The following is a 22,429-nucleotide window of genomic DNA, read 5'->3' on the forward strand; positions in this document are numbered from 1 at the left end:
CCCTCGTCAGCTACTGTTCCTAAACCCCAGCTTTCACCAGGCCACGTCCTCCTTAAGAGTCTGCAGCAACTCCTTGGGTCTCCTGAATAATCCTGACTTTTCCTCTTGGCTGAGAGTTATTCACTGTTGCCCTGAGCTCCTGGAACCCCCGCTGACAGTGGGCTTGGATCTGTGAATTATCTGCATCTACTTGGCTGGGTACCTTAGAACATCTGCACTCTCCTCATATCCGGCTGTTTCCTCCAACATATATGTTCCTAAGATCATCTGGAGTAACAATCTCTCTAACATCTTCCTTGGTATATACCGAGAAGAAGACATTCATTCTCTTAATTCCTTTCCACCATGAATGGAGTTTTAAAAATGTAACAATCATCACTGGGTCTGCCGATCCTTCATCTGACTTCCTCCTTTCTGAGGTATTTAAATGATCTTCGATCATTGAGTCTGGGTTTCTTTTTAAGATGCTACTCATCATTTTTATAGTATGTTTTATTTTTGTTGTTAAATTTCAATACAAGCATTGTGTGATAGAAAGTTGAAAGCTTCTGATACGAAAGAGAATAAGAAAACAATGGAATTTATAATCGGGTACCCTTGGATGCTCAGGCTTGAACCTTCTGGGCTTTTTTTGACCCTCTTTCTCTTTGACTCTTCATCTGCGATCACCAGTTCAGTCAGTTCACCTCCAGATGATCTTTCCTGTCTCTGTTTCCTCATGCCCACTCCTTCAGCCACAGCCACTATGATCTCATGGACAATGGACAACGCCAAAAGCTTCCCATCTGGGTCTCCCTACTTCAGTCCCTCCCTTCCCCCAAATTCGTTTCCTTAAATTACCCCTTTGCATCATGTCACCCCACACATGAATGCCTTTAATGTCTCCCTGCTTCGTGCATGATAAAGGACAAACTCACTTGCTTGGCATTCAAAGGCTTCACAATTTGGACCCAACCAAACATTTTAGACATAATTATGATGCCCACTGTTATGAACCCACAATTGTTCTCCTGAGCCCAAGGCCCAGCTTAAGTGGCTCCTTTCCCTTTCCACATTATTTCTTGGGCGCAGGAAGGAGGTCGCTTAGGGAAAGAGCACAGGAGCCTAGAGAGGTGGATTCTGCTCTTATCTCTGCTGCTTCCTGGCTTTGCCAATCTGAGCAATCCCCTTCATCACTCAGTGCCTCATTTTCTCTTGTAAAACGAGAAGATTGGATTACAGGGGCGCTGAGGTCTTTTGGAGCTCTACATTTTATTTCTGTATTTCCTGGATTTATAGCACTTCAGGCAGGACTACTGATGGGCCATTTAATCTCTAGTGTTGATAACAGTTTGTGAACTGTTATTTGGTTCATGTGACATCTTTTGTATGCTGTATCTTAAACTTCGTTTCCTAAACTCAAAGTAGTATTGTTTCTTCATTTTATGAAAGTAATACATGCTAATCCCTAAAAATCCATATGATACAGACACGTAAAAGGGAAAACTCCTCCTTTGGCCATAGGGAGGATCAGAGGGCTGTGAGGGCCCCTGAGAAGGGAGTGGCTGACCCGAAGTTTTGAGATGAAGTGTCCTGGGAACTGGATCCTGATGGGAAGATGGAAACTCAGCAGGCAAAAGAGTGAGGAACAGGAGCCAGGTGGCAGAAACAGCAGGTGCCAAGGCCCAGAGGTGAAACTGGCTGGGATGTTTGGGGTCTGGTGAGAAGCTGAGAGCAGCAGGATGTGGGGTGTTGGGGGAAGGGTGGAGTCATAGATGAGGCTGGAGGGTGGGGTCAGGCAGCAAGGGCCTTGTTAGTCAGGCCAAGGAGATGGGTTATAGGCAGCAGGAAGCCCCTGAAAACCTTTCCTCAGAGGTGTGCCCAGGCTAGGGTAGAAAAAGGGAGGAGGGGACACTGGTGGCTGGGAGACCGGTATGAAAGCAGCCCTCCTGGGCCCCAGCCCGAGTCCACGGTAGGGAGATACTGGAAGGATAACATCAAGATGCCCTTTAGTGCCCCAGCTGGGCAGGGGGAAGAACTGATGGCTGCACAGTGGACCATACTGGGGTCTGAGGCAGAACAGATCCGCAATACTGGTCCTGTCTTCATTTAAAATGTCAATATTTTGGGGCATTTGGGTGGGTCATTCAGTGAAGCATCTGACTTGTGCTCAGGTCATAATCTCACAGGTCATGAGTTCCAGACCTGCATCAGTGTGGAGCCTGCTTAGGATTCTCTCCTCTCTCCTCTCTCTCTCTCTCTCCCTCCCTCCCCCACTCTCTCTCTCAAAATAAATTAAACAAAATAAATAAGTAAATAAACAATAACATTTCAATATTTTGTTCATTGTGAACTATTTTTTTTTGCCTTTTGATTTTTAAATTTTTTTTTTTTTCTCAACGTTTATTTATTTTTGGGACAGAGAGAGACAGAGCATGAACGGGGGAGGGGCAGAGAGAGAGGGAGACACAGAATCGGAAACAGGCTCCAGGCTCTGAGCCATCAGCCCAGAGCCCGACGCGGGGCTCGAACTCACAGACCGCGAGATCGTGACCTGGCTGAAGTCGGACGCTTAACCGACTGCGCCACCCAGGCGCCCCTTGCCTTTTGATTTTTAAAGTATTATCTTGAAATACTATTTAACTTACTGATGGGTGGAAGGTTTCTTCTTAAAGTTTAATGTTATCATTTTTTTTTTTTTTACATGAAACATGTATTTGTCTTCTTTAGTCTATAAACCCTGGATGAGTGCCCACGCTGGGAAAGTCAGGTGCCTGACACAGAGCTAACTAGCTTGAGCACAAATCCTTCCCCCTGGGAATGCAGGAAAAAGGTCCTGCCACCCCCTAATCCCATGACAAAAACCTTCTGGTTTATGTGAAACCAGAGGACAAACACAGACAGAGACTGGGGGATTCTCTGAGTTGCACAAAATATCTTCCTTTTGGATAATTTCTGTCTCAAAGCTGAAGTCTCTGGTTGTGAACCATCATCTTGAAGCAGAATGCCACTTTTTAGTGACTAGTCTGCTATCTGCATGCGGCGGAGACTGTCCCATCCCGTTGGCTGGCAGGCTTCCCTCCTCTGCCTCTCCAACCCTCTTCTAGTCCTGGCCCAGCTTCCTCATGTCCCTCCTTCCTGTGGCATCATTGGTGCTGTATTTAGATTTGCAAATTCAGCAGCAGAGGGGGCTTTCTTCCTTCTAGAAAGTGAGTCCGCACTGGAGATGGCACAAAAGTTTTGACAGCCCCTTCTGTGGTGGAGGAAGCCCCCCAAGGATGAGTTAGCACCACCGTCCCATTTCACAGATGCAGATACCAAGGCCCAGAGAGATCATGACGCTTGTCTTGTCTCGGACCACACAGCTTGGAAACCCTGACTCCTAGGTTTGCCTGTCATTAAGGTAGTCACAGTGAGAGAGACTTTAGTAATATCTTGGGTCAATCCCCTCTTGTTGTAAGGGAGGAAACTTAAGTTCTAGAGAAATGTTGCCACTGCCTCAAGATTGATTAGCAAAAGGGGCTCTTGGGTGGCTTGGTCGGTTGAGCATCTGACTTCGGCCCAGGTCATAATCCCAGGGTTCGTGAGTTCGGGCCCCACATCGAGCTCTGCACTGATGGTGCAGAGCCTGCTTGGGATTCTCTCTCTCCCCTTCTCTCTCCCCCCCTCTCTCCTCCTCCCTGCTCGTGCATGCTCTCTCTCCCAAAATAAATTTCAAAAACTTAAAAAAAAAAAAGATTGATTAGCTAAAGATTCCCCCAGCTCTTTCCATCACACCCTGTTCTTTCCCTTTCCACACATGGCTTGGGTCTCCTGCCAGAGGCCCAGCTTTTCCGTTGCAGGGACTGCGTCTTCCACTTTTTTGTGCCACAGCCCAGAGCCACCATGAACAGTCCGTGCCCAGGAAGCCATGCCGGTGGTCAGACTCAGATAATCGGTAGTTCAATAGTAAAAGCTGGCGCTTAGTGAGCCTGTGTTATGCGCCAGGTGCTTTGCATCTATTACTTCACTTAACCCTCGCGACCCTCTGAGGTAGGTCCTATTATTATCCGCATTTTTTACTGTGATTAAAAATAACTACACACCAGATTTGTCATCTTAACTACCTCTAAGTGTCTAGATCAGTAGTGTTTTCGCCTATACATTGCATATTCACATTGTTGTGATTATCCCAGTTTTAATACATGAGAAAACATTCACTCAGAGAAGTTGGGTAATCTGTCCCATGTCCTACACCCAGTTGAGGACAGCTGGGATTCAAAGTGGGGCCTTTTGACTCCAGAGCCCATGCTCCCAACCACCCGTGGATAACCTATGCTGGCTTGTTTCAGCCTGACCCTTACCCGGGCAGGAGAGGCCATCACCACAGGCCTCTTTGGTCACCTCCATCTCTGTCCCTGGAGAAGGCATCCGATCCTTCCACCAAGCAAGCAGTCTTTACTGGGGACACATGTGCCCCCACCACCACCCTGCTGCTGGTCCTCAAGAGCTGACTTGTTGCTAGAGGGAAGCATGGGCTCTTAGCGGCCTGTCTCTATCTTTAAGGAGGGGCAGAAAACAAAGAGGACGGGACAGATGGCAGGAGGAGAGGCAGAGGGTAGTGCAGGCAGGTGGGGAGTGGGTAGGAACGCGGTCCAGGCCTCTGGGGTCTGGGACCTCCTGAGAAGCAGGGTGGCTGGACTCACGGAGGGAGACCAGGGCACCACGTGCCCGTGTCCTTTCACGGCATCCTAGTGACAAAGACTGTCCAGGAGACCTGGCGTGGAGGGGTGCATGCAGCTTAACTGTTAGCAACTTGTTTCTGCGGTTCTTAACCACCGTTAACCAGAGAAATTAACTTGCAAGTTTCTCCAGACACTCTACCATTTTTCTTTCTACCGCGATCTGCAAATACTTTGTGGTTGTCTTTGGCATGTCTGAAGTGCTGATCTGGGTTATAAGTCCAACTGGGCTGACCTGCACAGGCAGGAGTAGGGATGATCCTATGAAGGCCCTGAATCCTTTTTACAAATCCTGGCATGCTTTACCCTGTCAGAGGCAGTTAGGCACGGGCACAGCACCCTGAGACTGATGAGGTGACAAAGGAAATAGGCTAAACTAGACTCAAGAAGTTCTTAGATGATCTGCCACTTGCTGTGATAGTTTCTACTGACTTGCGGGGACTGCAGGGACACCCTTTCCTTCCTCCCAGCGCTGAGGAGGCCTTGCTGGTCCCCTCGCTCAGCCACTCACAGCAGCAGGGAGGGACTGGGGGGAAGGGAAATCTCTTCCAAAAAGCCATACATACATAAGCAGGTTGCAAAATGCAAAAAGTTACAGGAGGCTCCTGTGTCCACAGATGGCACAGACTGTTGGTTTGGAACAGTCCCCAGAGGTCATGTTATTTAATCCTGTCACTGTGCTTGGCTTTGACATGCTCTTTGTTCTAACAAGGTGCAGACAGCTGACATTTTACTATGTTCACGGCCTCTCCTCAACCGGCATGAAAATTGCCCTGGGGAACTGATGATTCCCAAACAACAAATTTGTAAGACGATGATGTGATGTATAATTCTAATCACATTTCAGAACCTTCCGAAAATGTAATTCTGTGTAATTCTAGAAAAGGAATGTGTTTTTAAGAATTTAAGCATGTTCTTTTATTTATTTATTTATTTATTTATTTATTTTCAGCGAGAGAGAGAGAGAGAGAGAGAGAGAGAGGGGGGGGAGACAGTGCGTGTGAGTTGGGGAAGGGCAAAGAGAATGAGAATCCTAAACAGGCTCTGTGCTCAGCAGGGGAGGGGGACTGGGGCAGGGGGAGGGGCTGACAGGATTGATCTTACTACCACGAGATCATGACCTGAACTGAAATCAAGAGTTGGATGCCTAACCAACTGACTGAGCCACCCAAGTAACCGAGCACGCTCATTTAAATTAAAAAAAAATTTTTTTTTAAATTTATATATTTATTTTGAAGGAGACAGTGAGCAGGGGAGGGGGGGTGGGGAGAAAGAAAGAATCCCAAGCAGGCTCCATGCTGTCAGCCTAGAGCCCAATGCAGGGCTCGAACCCATGAGTTGTGAGATCATGACTTGATCAGAAACCAAGAGTCGGATGCCCAACCAACTGAGCCACCCAGGCGCCCCAAGCATGTCCTTTTAAAGATTAGCCTTGATGGGAAAAAAGGACTCTTGCCTATGTCTACATTGGCACAATATAATATTGTCACCCACTTATCTGGGCATCCCAGTTTGATAGTTAAAAGCAAAGATATTTTCAGAGAGTGAAGAGTGATTTTGAGGAATGATATTTCTAGTACGTTGAAAAATTCGGCTCAGTTAAGCTCATTTCACTGGGATCTGAGTAAAAAACCCTATTGGGGAATATCACATGTGGGGATTGAAGTGGAAAGAAGCCTTGTAATTCTTAAAAACCATCCAAAAATGCTTATTAATAATACGTGAAAACACACTTTGAAACAACATCTAATTGGTGAAAAAAAATATAGCACGGATCCCCAAGTATAATATTTTATGGTAAGTACAGAAAATAATTTCATTGTCACTTTTTTCTATGGAGGCGAAATACACTGTGTAAAATTGACCATTTCTACCGTTTCGAAGTGTGCAATTGAGCAACTTCCTGACGGGGTGCAGCCACCACCGCTATCTAGTTGCAGAGGTTTTACATCACCCCAAAAGGAAACCTCATTCCCACAAAGAGGTCATTAGCAATTTTAAAGCAGATTTCCCCCCATTTTATTTGGAGGTATTTACACAAATACCTTTTGTTTTAATCGTTTTAAGAGGTTGTGTTCGGCATGCATCAGGTATATTAGGCCCAATCATCCGTGACTGGTTTGCAAATGTGATCATTTTTGAATGTGGAGAATGATATGAAATGAAATGAAAAGACTTTCTATTGTAAAGAAAAAAAAAAAAAAAGAAAAAGACTTTGACCCTAAACAGGCTGTAAAGACTGCTTAAAAGGCACAGTAGTCACAGATAACGACGAGGATCTGGTTTTCCAAGGATTTGGTATTTCATTTGCCATTTCCCTTTTGAAAGTGTATTTCCCAAGTTTGTATTTTATCCCACCCATAGTTATTCGCACTAAAATAAGATGACTTTCCTTCCGGCCAGGTACTGAGTGTGGACACTGATATGCTTCCTGTGCCTAAGAGATTATTCTTCATCCCATAGCAGTGAAGTTGTAAAGTAAACAACGACAACAAATTGAATGGGGGGGGGGGGATCTCTCACCCTGTAGGGAGCATCCTTAACCACAGCCCCCCACCGCCAACTCCCTTTGCTTAGGCGTGGTCTCCCTCCTCCAAACTTTCCCTCCTTATCACCTGTTCTTTCCTGAACAAAGTCCCATTCTTTCAGCTAACAGCTGTGGACTGAGCCACCTCTGTGCGGGAGAGAAAAGCCCAGCTATCTGCCCTCCAGCCGCAGGGATGTTGTTGACAGATAGTGCCTTAATGCTTTAACCTATTACCCTCGGTGAGCTTTCATTTTGAACCAGGACTCTGAGACACTGCCTTATCCCGCATGGATGCCTCTTTAATGACACAATTTGGGAAAGCCCCGGCCAGGAGGGATTTGGGGGAAGGAAGCATCCACGGATCTCTTCCTCTCTGTTTAACATATTCACTGCTACAACACCCCTGTTATGTTATATGTTATTATAATAATGTATGATATTACTTTCCAGATGAAAAGGTTGAGGCGAAAAGGGATTACATGACCCGTTCAAAGACCATGAGCTGGTAAGTACAGAGAAGTATTCAAATCCAGACCTGCCTGATTTCAAAGATCCTATTCTTTCCAGTATGGCAAAAACACCTTTCTGAGCACTTCTTAAATTATACCACGTCGGTCCTGTATGCTCAGTCTATGCGTGAGACCAACTCTTCTGTTTATAATTACAGCTCACTCTCAGACTACACAAACGACTGTGGGAACGTTCTTGGAAAAATATGTATCCGTAGATATCAAATGTTCTGGGTCAGCACAGAATTCAAGTGCAGACCAGGAAACCTGTAAGAGCCTGAAATACTGACAGGCATGGTTCTGTAGGGGTTTCTGGGGTTTCTCACTAGTAAATTAGTTCTTTTAGTTAAAAAAAAATGTCTAGGGGCGCCTGGGTGGCTCAGTCGGTTAAGCGCCCAACTTCCGCTCAGATCATGATCTCGCAGTTCGTGAGTTCCAGCCACACATTGGGCTCTGTGCTGACTGCCTGGAGCCTGCTTTGGATTCTGTGTCTCCCTCTCTCTCTGCCCCTCCCTCACTCACACACACTCTCTCTCTCAAGAAATAAACATTAAAAAAAATTTTTTTAATATCTAGGGCAAATACAGAATATAGACTAAGCTGGACCAACCTCTATTGGTCAACACCTGACACAGGGTAAAAAAAAAATAAAAAAAGAGGGGAGTGGCCTATGTACTCCCTTCTCCCAGCAGGCAAACAGGGAGCTACGGTTCTGGAGCAGGATCGGCTATGTGAGCTCCGACAGTGACTTCACCTCTCTGGGCCTTAGGTTTCTTGCCTCAGAAATAAAGTTGCTAAAGAGACGGCCTCCCAAGTCCTCGCCAGGAGACCTGTGTGATCTGGATGGGGGCTTCTCCGCTGCTGTCCGTGTCCTTCCACAGAGCAGGGGGAGCAGGCTCAGCTGGCGTGGCTCAGGGAACCTGTGACCAGAACTGACTACATCATTTCTAGGGGCCCAGGAAGTCCAGCAAGCGTGTGCAGTGAGAACACTGAAGCTGTCCTTGAGGCTTAGACATCAACGGCCCTGAACAGAGAGACACAGGGCCACCTTAAAGAAGCAGAAAGGCTGACACAGAAGAGGGGCTGACAGAGGGGAATCACGAAGCAAGAGACACACGCGTCCGATGGGGAGAGAGTGGAAGCCCCTCTGACCATGACCATTATCCAACAGAGACAGAGTCTGGTTAAGCAGACTCAGATGGTTTCCCCGGCAAGGTCATAGCCATAGTGGGCAAGGGCACTGCAGCCCTTTGGCTTGGAAGCAGGATCTGGGGTCACCCATGAGCCTGAGCATCTGACACTACAACACTCAGCAGCCCCACACCAGCCTGGACCCCTTGCACGCATACCCTCTCATCATTCCCAATAGTGTAAGAGGATCACACCAACTGCTCACCTCTGGATAAGATCAACACCAACTTAAAGAGTCATGGGAGGCTGGATAGAGAACTCCTTTCTACTAAAGCTAGAATAAACTCTTTTAAAAAAAAGTTGCACCCTCAAAACCCAGCCATCAGTTTCACAAAATATACACCAGTGGCCATGGGGAGATCAGGGAAGAAAGGGTGAATTGTGCTGCAGAAACTATCCAAGGTGATGGCAGAGTTATTTGGATCCGTGCCTCACAGTGCTGCAGCATCTTCACATGGGACTGAGAAGACATTAAAGGGTGGACCGATACATAGCGTCTCATCCCCCACACCTCAACCTGTCTTTTATCCCGAAACATTCTACCCATGGACCTCAGGGCAATGCATTCTGCTCTAGGACAGACACAGCGTATCCACCTCTGTCCAGAGTTTGGCCATAGGATCAGATCTATAAGCCCTTGGACTTCCTAATAACTATGTTACCACTTACTTGGCTTTTTATCCCAACTCTAAGGATTTGCACTCATGGTTTACCTGGTCTGCTTACAGAGGTAGAAACAGAGACTATTCCAAGATGACCTTATGCCTGGAGATCTTTCCTGCTTTCATTTCTCTGGAGAGAACAACATATACCCCATTGGTGCATGTCGTTTGTGGAATCTAGTTTTATTTGACCCTAAATTTTTTTTAAAATAGTAACTCATTGAAATATAGGCCCCAGCACCTCTAGCCCTTCTCCTTGGCAACCCCTCACCCAAACCGTCCCAGATAGAGGAATATCAGAAGGCTTATCAGTTGCAAAGATATATATTCTAAACTTTAAACACATACCATCTCTATAAGAATATATAAATGAAGAGGGGCTTCCTGTTCGAGACAGAATTCATTTACTTGGCCTAAATCAGTTTCTCAACAGCAGCTCTATTGCAATTTTTGGCGATTCTTTGCTGTAAGTACTGCTCTGTAAGTGTAGGATGCTTACCAGCACCTCTGGCGTCTACCTGTTGGTGCCAGCAGCACCCCCTCCACATTTGTGATGATCAAGTGTCCCCTGGGGAACGAAAGTGCCCCTCGTGGAGAAGCACCGATCTAAATGATGCAGCCAGGCCTTCGCGGAGGGCAGCAGAAGGAGGCTTCCGTGGAGTCTCTAAAAAGCCAGAGAGACCTTTCCGTTTCCCTGCTACAAGCTATCGTTCAATTTTTTTTTCTTATTCATATTCTTTGTTTTAAAGTTTACTTATTTATTTCGAGAGAGAAGTGAGCAAGCATGAGCGGGGGAGGGACAGAGAGAGAGGGAGAGAGAACCCCTAGCGGACTCTGTGCTGTCAGCCCGACACGGGATTCCATCTCACAAACCATGAGACCATGACCTGAGCCAAAATCAAGACTTGACGCTCAACTGACTGAGCCCCCCAGGCACCCCTCCTATTCGTTTTCTTTTTTTTTTTCAACGTTTATTTATTTTTGGGACAGAGAGAGACAGAGCATGAACGGGGGAGGGGCAGAGAGAGAGGGAGACACAGAATCGGAAACAGGCTCCAGGCTCCGAGCCATCAGCCCAGAGCCTGACGCGGGGCTCGAACTCACGGACCGTGAGATCGTGACCTGGCTGAAGTCGGACGCTTAACCGACTGAGCCACCCAGGCGCCCCTCCTATTCGTATTCTTTAACCAGCCTAGATTCCGTGATGCTGCTGCATGTGGGCAAGAGTAAGATCCTCTTTGAAAATGAACCAAACAGTAAATTCTCCACTGAACAGATGAGGTTCGTCATCCGTGGGGGAAAATCAAGAGACTATCTGCAAATGTGTGCCTGAAGTTCTCTGGAGAGAACTACTCCAGAACTCCTCTCTGGAGTAGTACCAGCCCAGTCTCCTCCAATTCTGTGATGTAGGAGTCTTGGCTGGAATGTAATTGTGGTTCCATCCTTGCGAACCTAATTAAGTGTATCACAGCCCACTTCGAGACCAGTTGCGTGAAAAGAAGGGAGTTGTTCGGGTATGGTACCCTGGCGATCACTGGATCCAGGACAGAGGGTGCTTTGGAGACGTGGACTCTGGTTTAGGGTTTTCCTGGTACAACCATGCCCAGAGTGGGTGAGAAAGAGTGCCCCGAGTTTCCCTAGCCAATGACCCTGAAAGCTATAAATACTAAGCAAATTCTCATAACGTGGCTCCAGGGTAGCTTGCCCACAAGGAGAAAGAGGCCTTGTCCGAGGAGTCCATCCATTGGTGTGACACAAGAAGTCCCAGTTGAGCAGTTTCTTGGCTGACATAATGCAGATGGGCAGTGTGAAGAGAAATACTTCCTGGGAAGTCTATCTTGTCTCTACCATTAGATGCTGTGCCTTCTTTTTCCTTCCCTCACGAGCACAGGCCTCTGCCCTAAGCTTATAAAGAATGAGAAGAGAGAAGCTCCCAGACACATGTATGTTCAAGAGTTGCTCTACCCATCATGAGGCCCTGGGCAGCTTCCTGCTCTGCTTGCCATTCTAATTCAAGGGGGTTGGATCCATTACCGTGAGGAGAAAGAGAGACTGCAAATGGTCACTCATGATATGTGGGTTGAAGTACTGGCTATTGTGTTTACTTTTTATTTGCTTGTTATACTGACCATGAAGCCAATGCCATTCTTGGCACATCAGCCCATGTTGTCTTACTTCGTCTTCACGAAAAGGCTGTGAGGAAGGCATCTCTAGTTTTGACACCTGAGGAAACTGAAGCTTACGGAAGTTGAGTGACTTCCTCAGGACCCATATGCTAGCAATGGGCCGTTGAAATTCAGCCCTTTTGGGCTCCAATTGCATTGTCCTTCTAAATACATCACAGCAACCTTCTAGGTGACCTTGTTGGATGCTGTGTAGTTGTGTTTTCTGACCTCACTGTTTAGGGATGGACAGCTTTCAAAGATGGATGATTCAGTCAGGAAACATCTCCTGAAGGCCTTGGGATAAAATCATTGAAAGCTGTCTATCTTTAAACAGTAGGGTCAGAGAATAGTCTCCATGCCTAAATGATCACATGGCATTAGAGCCGAGAGGGGCTTCGGGAATTGGCTCATCCAAACTCGGCATTTGCAGATGGGGGACACAGGAGAGGGGAGGACTTATCCAGGGTGGCGTGGTAGAAAAGCCATACATGGAATATATGGAAGCTTCGTTAAAGAAAGACTACAGGGTGCGGTAGGTGAATGGGGGTGCAGAGAGGGATGAATTAGAGTTGGGGTTGATGACGATGCAATTGACGGAAATAGGGAGGCTCAGAGATGGAGCTAGTGGCAGAAAGGTGAAAATAAGGTGAATTTCTTTCCTTTTTTAAAAAAGTAATTTCTACACCTAATTGTGGGACTTGAACTCACGGCCCCAAGATGATGAGTCACATGTTCTACCTACTGAGCCAACCAGATGCCCTGGTGAATTTGTTTCTGAAGAATTGAACTTGAAAAGCCAAGTAACTGGAAATTCCAATTGAAGATTCCAAGACCTGAGGAGAGAAGTCATGTCCCAGAAGCTGTGAAATTACATCTCCAAGTGAGAGTCCTGGCAGTGAGATCCGGACACCCAAGACAGGGCTCTGCTGTGCTCAACAGATTTTTCGCCACTTAGGTTAAGGCAGAGGAAGGGTGTTTGTCACATCTAGAGTCCTTGCAAAGCTAAATGCCACACGTGTCACACAATCAATAGGTAAAATAACCAAAATGGTCAAAAAGAAGAACTGAAATGAACATAAACTTTACCAAGGGTCAATGCAAAGTTCTGCGTTTATGTTCAGGAAATCAGTTGCACAACTACGGAATTAAGAAGAAAGAATAGCAGTGATATTCATGACTGCCAGTTTTAATCTAACAGTTATTATGTTCCAGGATCACTATGTGCCCTTGATGGACACTCACTATCTCTCTGTTTTTGTGGCTAAGAGTTTAGGCAAAGTCTCACATAAATTTTGATAAACCTAAGGATATAAACACAGCTCTTCACTTACACTGTCACCTGGTACCAAATAATTGCAGTTACGCAACCTTCCGAATTGGTGTCAGTCAGGACAGAGGGCACAAATCACAGGGATCAAGTATTTCATTTCCCTATTCTTTGACATCCCACCTAATTACAGAAAAGATTTAAGGTGGTGCTTCAAGTCCATCATGTTTACAATTTCCTGTCGTTGACAAGCTCCGCGTTGGCAGTGCACATTTTACCAAAACAGGCCAATTCTGTAAAGACAACTGAGTAACCAAGTGGAAAAAAATTTACTTCTGCTTCAGCGGATGAGTGCGGTGTATGATTATCCACAATATAATTTTGGTTTCCCGCCCTATAATCTATGGTTGTATACTGCCTATTGACCACTCACTCTGTGATTAAGCTGGACTTTGTCCCAGGGTGGTAGAGGGTGGAGCTCGTATGATGATTCAGGTTCTATTCCCTTTCCTTATTTAAATTCCCATCTGGATTTCCTAAAAGAGGTTCTAAGGCTTAGCGTACGTAGCTCCAGGTTATGGAATGTCTGGAAAGGACTATATAAAACCCTCTTGCTCATTTGAGAGAAGCCCTAATATCCATGCCTTGTTGGTTTCTTTGGCATGTCTTTCCTACACTCTTTTCCTTTCACTTCTTACTGCTGTGCCTCAAGTCCAGGCCTATGGCACTAGATGCTTAGGCTGCTTAACTGGCCCCATTACAGAGTATCCCTGCCCCCTATTGCATGCTTGCTGGCATGACATTTCTATTCCTGTAAACCATTCTCTAACCCCCTGTGGTTAGAGCCCTCACTGTCCTTTGTGAGCTGACTCCACCCTACACATCCCAATTTACCAGGACCTTCTGGTTCCATACACCCTACTCCATAGTCTCTGTTGGACAGAACACTCTCATCATCCCACCAATGGATTGTGTTCAAGTCCAGTTCCAAGTTGCGTTTCTCTATTTCCTCCCTCCCGGCTCATTGTTTTTCCTCCAATTCTCACCCTACTTTTGTCTTACTTGCCTCTCAAACCTAGCTCTTGAAGCATTTTCTCCATGAGATCTTTCTCAGCTACTCCAATTCCCTTCTTATTTTCATTTAGTCTCTTACTACTTTCATTGATTCATCTGCCCCCCCTCCCATGAGAGTGTAGTGACTCAAGACGAAGGGAAAGACTGAGGTACCTTCTTGGCCCCTGTCAGTGCAGGTCAAACCACAGTACCCAACAACACACCCTTGAAATGGCTGACCGTGCTGATGGAGCCTACTGGTCCCAGATCAGCAGTTCATTTCAAAACACCATTTACCAAACACCTAACCGGTATAAGATCCAAATTCTCACTGTGAAGGGCGGTCACTCTGCAAATTCCAGACTCATTTCTCTTAAATTTTGTCTCAAAACCTCTAATTGTCTAGCTCTTTATTATTTGTGATAGTTTACTTGTTGCACGTGTCACATCACCCATGACAAACTGAAGGTCAAAGTGGTAGTTGGAATATAAAACACTCACTGAACATTTAAAATTTCCGATCTCCAACAACCATGATGCTGTTACCATGAAATAAAAAGATCTTCAAAATAAAAAGTTGGGATACTGTCTTTTCCACAGCTCAGAGGAGTTGTTTGATTCTTGCCCCTTGGGCCACTTCTGGTTTTTAATTTCTAAGTGGCTTTTTATTAGATAATTGCTATAGTGACAAAATAACACTGGAAAAACAGATCTCATGTCCCCACACAATTGTGATACCCACCCACAAAATAAATAAGAGACAACTGCAATGAATACAAATGATTACAACCATCTTTAACATTAAACATTAAATAGTAATCCACAGTGAAATGGTTGAGATTCAGATTAGACAAACGCATCCTTCGAATAATTTGTTGTATTCAGACTCTGAAAGCTGAACTTCAATAGAATCTAAGTCCTTGGGTTTTCTTTTTTACCGTCTCCCCAGGGCTTCCTACATGCATCTTTCAATGACAAAAGCCAGCTAGAATAAGCCCACTTGTTCCTACATATTTCTTTAAAAACTCAGGGTACTTCTCTATAGCAATTGCCACCCACTGCCTTACAACGAGCAAAGTATTCCAGGATTTCAGTTTTTCTCAGAATCAGTAGATCATTAAAGAAAAAAAAAAAAAGGAAGGAGAAGTATTGGATGGGGAAAATCTTACCTCAACTTCTGACTGGCAGGGACAGTTATTTTGTTAAGCTTGTCCATTCTTTTTGTTAATTATAAGAGCCACGAATAACCGTCAGTGGTAAGGTCAGCAGTCACTGGCCCTCCTAGGGAGTAGCATGGTAAGCCTTTGATCTCAAGGGTCCCAGTCACTTGAGTCTGATTTCCGAGAGAGTGCCGGCTGCTGGCAGACACCCTACACTAGGGAGAAGTAAAACTTGCTCGAGCACATAGTCAAGTTTCATGTTTCTACACAATCATGTGATCTGGGTAGCCAGCCAGCTTGGCTGATTACTCCACGTTGTGTAAACTTTAATAGTGAAACCTATTGGACATGCAAATTTCTTTCCAGCTGCTTTCTTTTATAACCAGATTTGTAATCAGGTCAGGACGGGCTTCTGGCTGGTCACTACTTCCTGTTGTCCCAAACACATATAGTCCTTGTTTTCAGCAGGTGTCATTCTGTCCCCAGTAGCTTCCTGGGCTCAAGAAAAAGCAGAATAATCAATTCTCAGGTCTCTTTGGGACTTTCTGCTCATTTGCATAAATTCATGGATAAACTTTTCCACTTAAAGAACCATGATATGAAAATAGCATTTCTGTACTGTCATTTAGTGAGCAGAAGGCAGTTTAAGATCAGGGAGGAAGAAAATGAGAGAAACGGTTCCTTTTATGCCTGGCACACTTCCCTGTAGCCAGCAAGCACACCCTGCTCACCTTGGTGAGGAAGGTGCACATTTACCACATTTGCCCAGGTGACCAGTCCTCTTCTGGGTCTGAAGAATACAGAGAAAGGACAGAGTAGAGGTTCCAAGTTGCCTCTTCTGGTACAGACCCCAGGTCTGGCTGAAGATAGAGGGGGAAGGAGAGGAAGAGAAGAACTGAAGGAGATGGGGTGGGGGAGTGAAGAAGAGAAGGGAAAAGAGGAGGAGGAAGAGGGGAAGAGGAGGAAGGAAGGAGAAGAAGGTGGGAGGAGGAGGGGAGGGAAGAGGAAGAGGAGGAGGGGAAAGAGGTGGAGGAAGAGGGGAGAGAGGTGGAGGAGGAGGGAAGGGAGGTGGAGGAGGAGGAGGGGAGGAGGAGGGGAGGGAGGAGGAGGGGAGGCAGGAGGAGGAGGAGGGGAGGGAGGAGGAGGAGGGGAGGGAGGAGGAGGAGGGGAGGGAGATGGAGGAGGGGAGGGAGATGGAGGAGGAGGAGGGGAGGGAGGAGGAGGAGGGGAGGGAGATGGAGGAGGAGGAGGGGAGGGAGGAGGAGGAGAAGGAACAGTGGTACTGGCAGAGGTGGAAGTCGTAGGTGGATTTCTTCCCTTCTCTACTTCTTCTTTGTACAAACAGAAGTTCTGTATTTCTCTAGGTAAAGCTTGATTATTCATGTACTACCTCTGAATTTCTAGTTCGACCAGATGATCAGGAGCAGAATCCTCAGAGCTATTAAAGGGTGGGGCCCTTCTGCTTGGCCAAGCCACTGAATTGGCCAGGCTAGCAAGGGAGCAGACGATCTTTCACAAGAAAAATGCAAGCACTTGCATCTTCCAGTTGTTTATTTTCCCCAAACAAGCAGCTCAATTTGCTTGCAGCGTATCCCGAAAGAGCTCTAGACACCCCCCCATCCTCTCTCCATAGTTCTTAACTGAAAGAAACTAGTAGACCAGGATGGTGAAGGCTGTTGCAACATCATCAAGGATTAAGAAAATCAAGCTTCACTGAATGGGATGATGATAGCCTGTGTCTTCTAAATTACTGTAAAGTGCACCCCATCAGCCACTTGACTTTTCTGTTAACCAACAACTCTGTTTAGCACCTGGACTGGCAACTTCTTATTTCCCCAGAGAAAAAAAAGCAGGGGCAAGAGTCACACTTCTGCTTTTTCTTTTTACAGCCACTTGTCTTTCTTCTTTTTTTACTGTATTTGGTCTGACATAATAAAAATGAGAGTCTGCTTTTCCAGACTGGACATTTTGCCCCATGTGGTGTGTAGTGTGACGGCCATATTGTTCCAGGCTGCCATGACTGGTCTGTAGCTGCAACCAGCTTACCCAGAAGATCAGTGAAAACATGGAAATTGAGGATACCAAGTCTTAGCTGATTACTTGTGAAAAGAATGAAGCCACACATGGTTTCCACAGCACACGGAGAACAACATAGCATAATAAACAGTCGTGATTTGCACAGCACAGTGGATATGAGTTTTAATCACTAGATGAACAGATGAAAAATGGATAGTCCCAACCAACCTTAAAGAAAATTTGGAACTCTAACACACTGTTGATAAAAATACAAGTGGGTGCAATCACTCTGGAAACACTTTGGTATCACCAAAGCAATTTAGATAATAGACATGATGAAATAGTACGAATATACCATGTACACCAAGGTCACATGCAAGAATTGTCACAGAAGCACCATTTTTAATAGAAAATTCAAAAACACTGGAAATAACACAATTGCCGATCAACGGGAAAATGAATAAATTAATTGTGGCCTATGGATGCAATGGAGTACTATTCAACAGTGAAAATGAGTGAAGTACAATTGCATAAGTATGGATAAATAACAAAATAATTTGGGCAAGAAAGGCAAGTTAAAGAAGATCACACATCATGATTTCTGTTATATTAATGTTAAAGACATGTAAAACTAATATATTATTTAAGACGCATACCTATAGGTCAAACAGAGAGAGGGAATGATAAATGTAAAATTCAGGTGAATGGTTACCAGGAAGTGGGATCACAGTGAAGGGGCATACAGGGCTTCAAAAGCAATGGTGGTGTCCTACTTCTGAAGTCAAGTGGCAGGTATATAAATACCTACTGTATGTATTAAATATTTAACAAAAATAAATAAAAGAAGATATGGTCTAGGGGCGCCTGGGTGGCTCAGTCGGTTAAGCGTCTGACTTCAGCTCAGGTCATGATCTCACAGTTCGTGAGGTCGAGCCCCGCATCAGGCTCTGTGCTGACAGCTCAGAGCCTAGAGTGTGCTTTGGATTTTGTGTCTCCCTCTCTCTGCCCCTCCCCTGCTCATGCTGTCTCTCTCTCTCTCTCTCTCAAAAATAAATAATCATTAAAAAAATTTTTAAATAAAAAGAAGATATGGTCTAGATTATGGGGCAAAGCCAGGATAGACTGTCAAAGTTTCAGTTAGCTGTGTGAGATGTCGGAGCTTGAGAACAAAAAGACAGATTATATTGGAGCTTGGGGATGAGACCCAACCAACCCTGGTTTCTCTTGGGTCTTTCCTTGCATCCACTAATGACAAAACACAACTACATGCTATTGAAAGCTTTCCGTATTTACATATTATGACATTCATTTCATATGTGAAGAAACTGATTTGTAGAGAGGTTAAGTTAAGTGGCTCAAAGTTCTACCACTCACTCGTGGAAGAGCTGGGCCTCAAACCCAAGCCTGTTTCCATACTCTAAGCTGAGAATCACAGGCCTTTGCCATCACAAGAGAGATCTGTGATTCAGCAGAGGGCCTGCTCTGACATAAGGTCAGATCTTGACCTTGGGTGAATCACTTATCCTTGACCTTGGGTGAATCACTTAGTCTCCCTGACCTCAGCTCATCTTCCGAGGACAGAAAGCGGATTCAAGGAGAGCTCAGGCTCCTTCTGACTTGGTCTCTGAACACTGGCCCATGTGCACAGAAGTTAGATTACACCAATCGCAACACCCTCATGGTGTCCAGAAGAGAAGCTTCTGATGGTCTTTGCCAGATTGCTTCCCAATGACGCACTAGGTGGTTGTGGCAGTTTACGGAGCCTTGGAAGTAGTCCAAATCTTCACTGGAACTGAAAGTTCAGCTACTCTGCTCTGCCACTCACCTGCTGATGGCTTTTCCCCTGCCAGGGCTGGTTTAGACACACTGCCAGAGTAGGCAAGGGGTGATGTTGGCACTATGGTTCTGCGGTTCTAGCCGTAACCTACTCCCATGATGGTCAGCCTCACAGCAGCTAGGAGGGGGCTACTGTTTATCATTCCCATTTATGATGTGAAGTCTGAGCCTCAGAAAGGTGACATTACTTGCCTAGGGCCATCTAGTCTTCCTGCCCCCTAAGCCAGGCCCCAAACACCCAAACCATTCCGTCTTTTTTCCTCTCTTGTGCTGGCCCTCTTTGTTGGGCTGGAGTGGGGTGGGTGTCTTGTAGGAACAGTGGCCCTGGTAGCTTTCTGACACTGCAGGCCAAAGTAGCTGTTGGTCAGACCTATGCCTAATTAACTTGTGAATGTTAGTTAAGGGCCCAGATGGAAGAAGGTTTGGGGGGAAGCTAAGGGAGGAAGCCTGGCACGCAGAAAGCAAGTGGAAGAAAACAGCAAAAGAGGCCAGAAAAGGCAGAGAGAGAAAAGGAAGTGTGGCAGATGCTGACAGTCTGTTCCCCTCCTTTGCGGGGAGCAAGGTCAGAAAGGAAGAAGAGAACACATCTGTGACTTGAGCAAATGGGCAAAGGCTCTTTTCAGCCCAAGGCTCGCTTTCGGTGAGACCAGTCTGCTCCCTATTTTACCTATTCGGTAAACTCAAAATTCTGTATGTCAAATTGGCCAGGAATGCAACATCTGTATTACTAGGAGAATAGCTTGGATGATAATAGACTTCACTCTTGTATCAGTCCAAGTCTCCAGTTGGAAGGAACATTAGAGTAGCCTATTGTCAGGAAGGACAACTCTTGGTCAATGTGCCATCACCTCTTGCCTTGCCTTCATCCCTCAGAGCCAATCTGATGACAAGATTCTTTGTAGCATGTGTACTGTCACCCTGCTCTCATGCCAGCCTGGGCCCTTGCTGGATAACCACTCATCCTCCTGCTGCTTCTTCGTAGCCAGATCCACCCTCATTCTCATTCCCAGCCCACGTTCCCAGCTGATGACTCTTCTTAAGGACTACAGAGGCTTTCCCCTTCTTCTAGAACCAAGTACGAATGTCATTCATGCCCCTCTGCAACTGAGTCTCCGCCTAGGAACCATCTTATTCCTCACAACTTCTGGGCAGGTGAGCATCCCTTTGGGGGTTTTCAAACTCTTTTCTCCACATCAGTCACACAGCCCAACCACGAGCCAGGAGCAGGGTGGGAGGCAGATATGTGGAGTCGGAGGCAACTAGGAGGCCAGATTGTTCCCATCAGTCAGGGCCATGATGAAGCCAGAGAATAGGCAAGGTAGAGGGTGTGGAGTGCTCTCTCCAAGGAATGGGAGTGTCAGAGATGCCGAGAGCCAAGGTAAGGCTCACCGCCTCTAGGGGTCGAGGTCCTGGAGGCCAGAAGTCCTTGGTAGCAGATGCTCTGATTGATTACAATTTTCTGTTATCTTCTGTTGAGTGAAGCTTTACTAGTTCCTAGTCTTCCTACCCAGGCAGTCCACCTGGATTTAAAGGGCTGCAAAACAAAAGCAGACTTGAGCAAATGGGGAGACATTCCATGTTTGTGGGTATGACTCAATATCATGCAGGTTTCCATTATCTCCAATTTAATATATAAATTCAATATGATGCCAAAAGATAAAACTAGATTCAAACCTCAAACCATTTACCCAAAACAACTCCTAATGGATCAGAGAGCTAAGTGTAAGAAGGAAGAAAATATAGTTGAATTTGACAACCTTCTCTATGACTTAAAATCCAGAGGTAATAAAAGAAAAAGTTGATAAATTTGACCTGAGAAACATAAAGAAACTTTTTCACAGCATAAAAACCCTCATAAGCAGCATCAAAAGACAAAGGACAAATTGGGAGTAAAGTGTTGGATAATGTGTCATAGATAACAAATACAGAGATGTCTAAAGATAATATCAGTACTATGTACAGAGCAAATAGAGATATGTATCTCTAATAGGTAAAAAGCTCCTAAAATTGAGATGAAAAAAATAAAATCCAACACAAAAAGTGGCCAAAACCCATGACCATGAAAGGTAAGAGGTCTTTGAATGGATGAAAAGATGCTCAACCACACTCTTATTAAAAGGAAGACTATCGGGGCGCCTGGGTGGCGCAGTTGGTTAAGCGGCCAACTTCAGCCAGGTCACGATCTCGCGGTCCGGGAGTTCGAGCCCCGCGTCGGGCTCTGGGCTGATGGCTCAGAGCCTGGAGCCTGTTTCTGATTCTGTGTCTCCCTCTCTCTCTGCCCCTCCCCCCGTTCATGCTCTGTCTCAAAAATAAATAAACGTTAAAAAAAATTTAAAAAAAAAAAAAAAAAAGGAAGACTATCACCACAATAGTAAATATCTCACATATCAGATTGGCCAAAATCCAAAAGTCTGATGCTAGGGAGCTCTGAGGACACAGACACCCTTTGCTTACAACACAGTACAGTTCTCATGGAGCGCCACTGGCCGTCCCTAACAAAATTGCATGAATTTACCTTCTGGCTCAGCCACCTCACTTTTAGGACCTTACCCTGCAGATACACATACATGCACACACATGCACATGCACCATCTCCACACAGTTATTTATTATAAGTTTTTGCTTGTTTGTTTTTTGTTTTTTTGCAGCAGAAGATTGGGAAACCTAAATGGCCATCAATGGGGTCTGTCTGGTTAGAGAAATTTTGGCCCATCTTTATAGAAGAGTTCAGTGTAGCCATACAAAAAGGTGTGAATTCCAGGATTTGGTAATAGAGTAGACAGCTATTTTTTTTTTGAACAAGAAGGTACAGGAAGTTTATATACACACACTTACTGAAAAAATAAACATAAACATGGGAAGGATAAAACCAGCAGCTAATGAAAATAGTTACCAACAGGAGGCAAAAGGGAGATGAAAACAGAGCAGAAGTGATAAGGTTGGATATAGATTCTCTGGATCTTTTTATGGAGTTTTGACCTTTTTTTTTTTTTTTAATGTTTATTTATTTTTGAGAGACAGAGAGAGACAGAGTGTGAGCAGGGGAGGGGCAGAGGGAGAGGGAGACACAGAATCCAAAGCAGGCTCCAGGCTCTGAGCTGTCAGCTCAGAGCCCAAAGTGGGGCTCAAACTCACGAACCGTGAGATCATTACCTGAGCTGAAGTTGGATGCTTAACCGACTGAACCATCCAGGCGCCCCTGGAGTTTTGACGTTTAAATTAGGCTTGACATATCTTAAAAACAAAATTAAGGCAAAAATTAAAAAAAAAGGCAAACTTTACATATGGAAATAAACAGAAACAAATGAATGAAAGGTAACATCACAGAGAAGAGGATTATCTT

The 22,429-nt window shown here is 45.3% G+C and overlaps 1 protein-coding gene across 2 annotated transcripts in view; it reads right to left on the reverse strand.

The window, feature by feature from the left end:
* Window positions 1–15,464, reverse strand: part of BLNK (B cell linker) — a 75,991-nt gene extending 60,527 nt beyond the window's left edge. For both annotated transcript variants that reach the window (XM_047073221.1, XM_047073220.1), the window contains exon 1: window positions 15,244–15,464. In XM_047073221.1, the coding sequence (XP_046929177.1) occupies window positions 15,244–15,290 (47 nt within the window). In that variant the 5' untranslated portion in view covers window positions 15,291–15,464. The remainder of the gene's footprint in view (window positions 1–15,243) is intronic.
* Window positions 15,465–22,429: the final 6,965 nt, after the last annotated feature.

The sequence above is a fragment of the Lynx rufus genome, unplaced genomic scaffold (genome assembly GCF_022079265.1).
Source record: "Lynx rufus isolate CCGP_SWC_20201006 ecotype Redwood Valley unplaced genomic scaffold, mLynRuf1.p SCAF_11, whole genome shotgun sequence".
Lineage (NCBI taxonomy): Eukaryota > Metazoa > Chordata > Mammalia > Carnivora > Felidae > Lynx > Lynx rufus.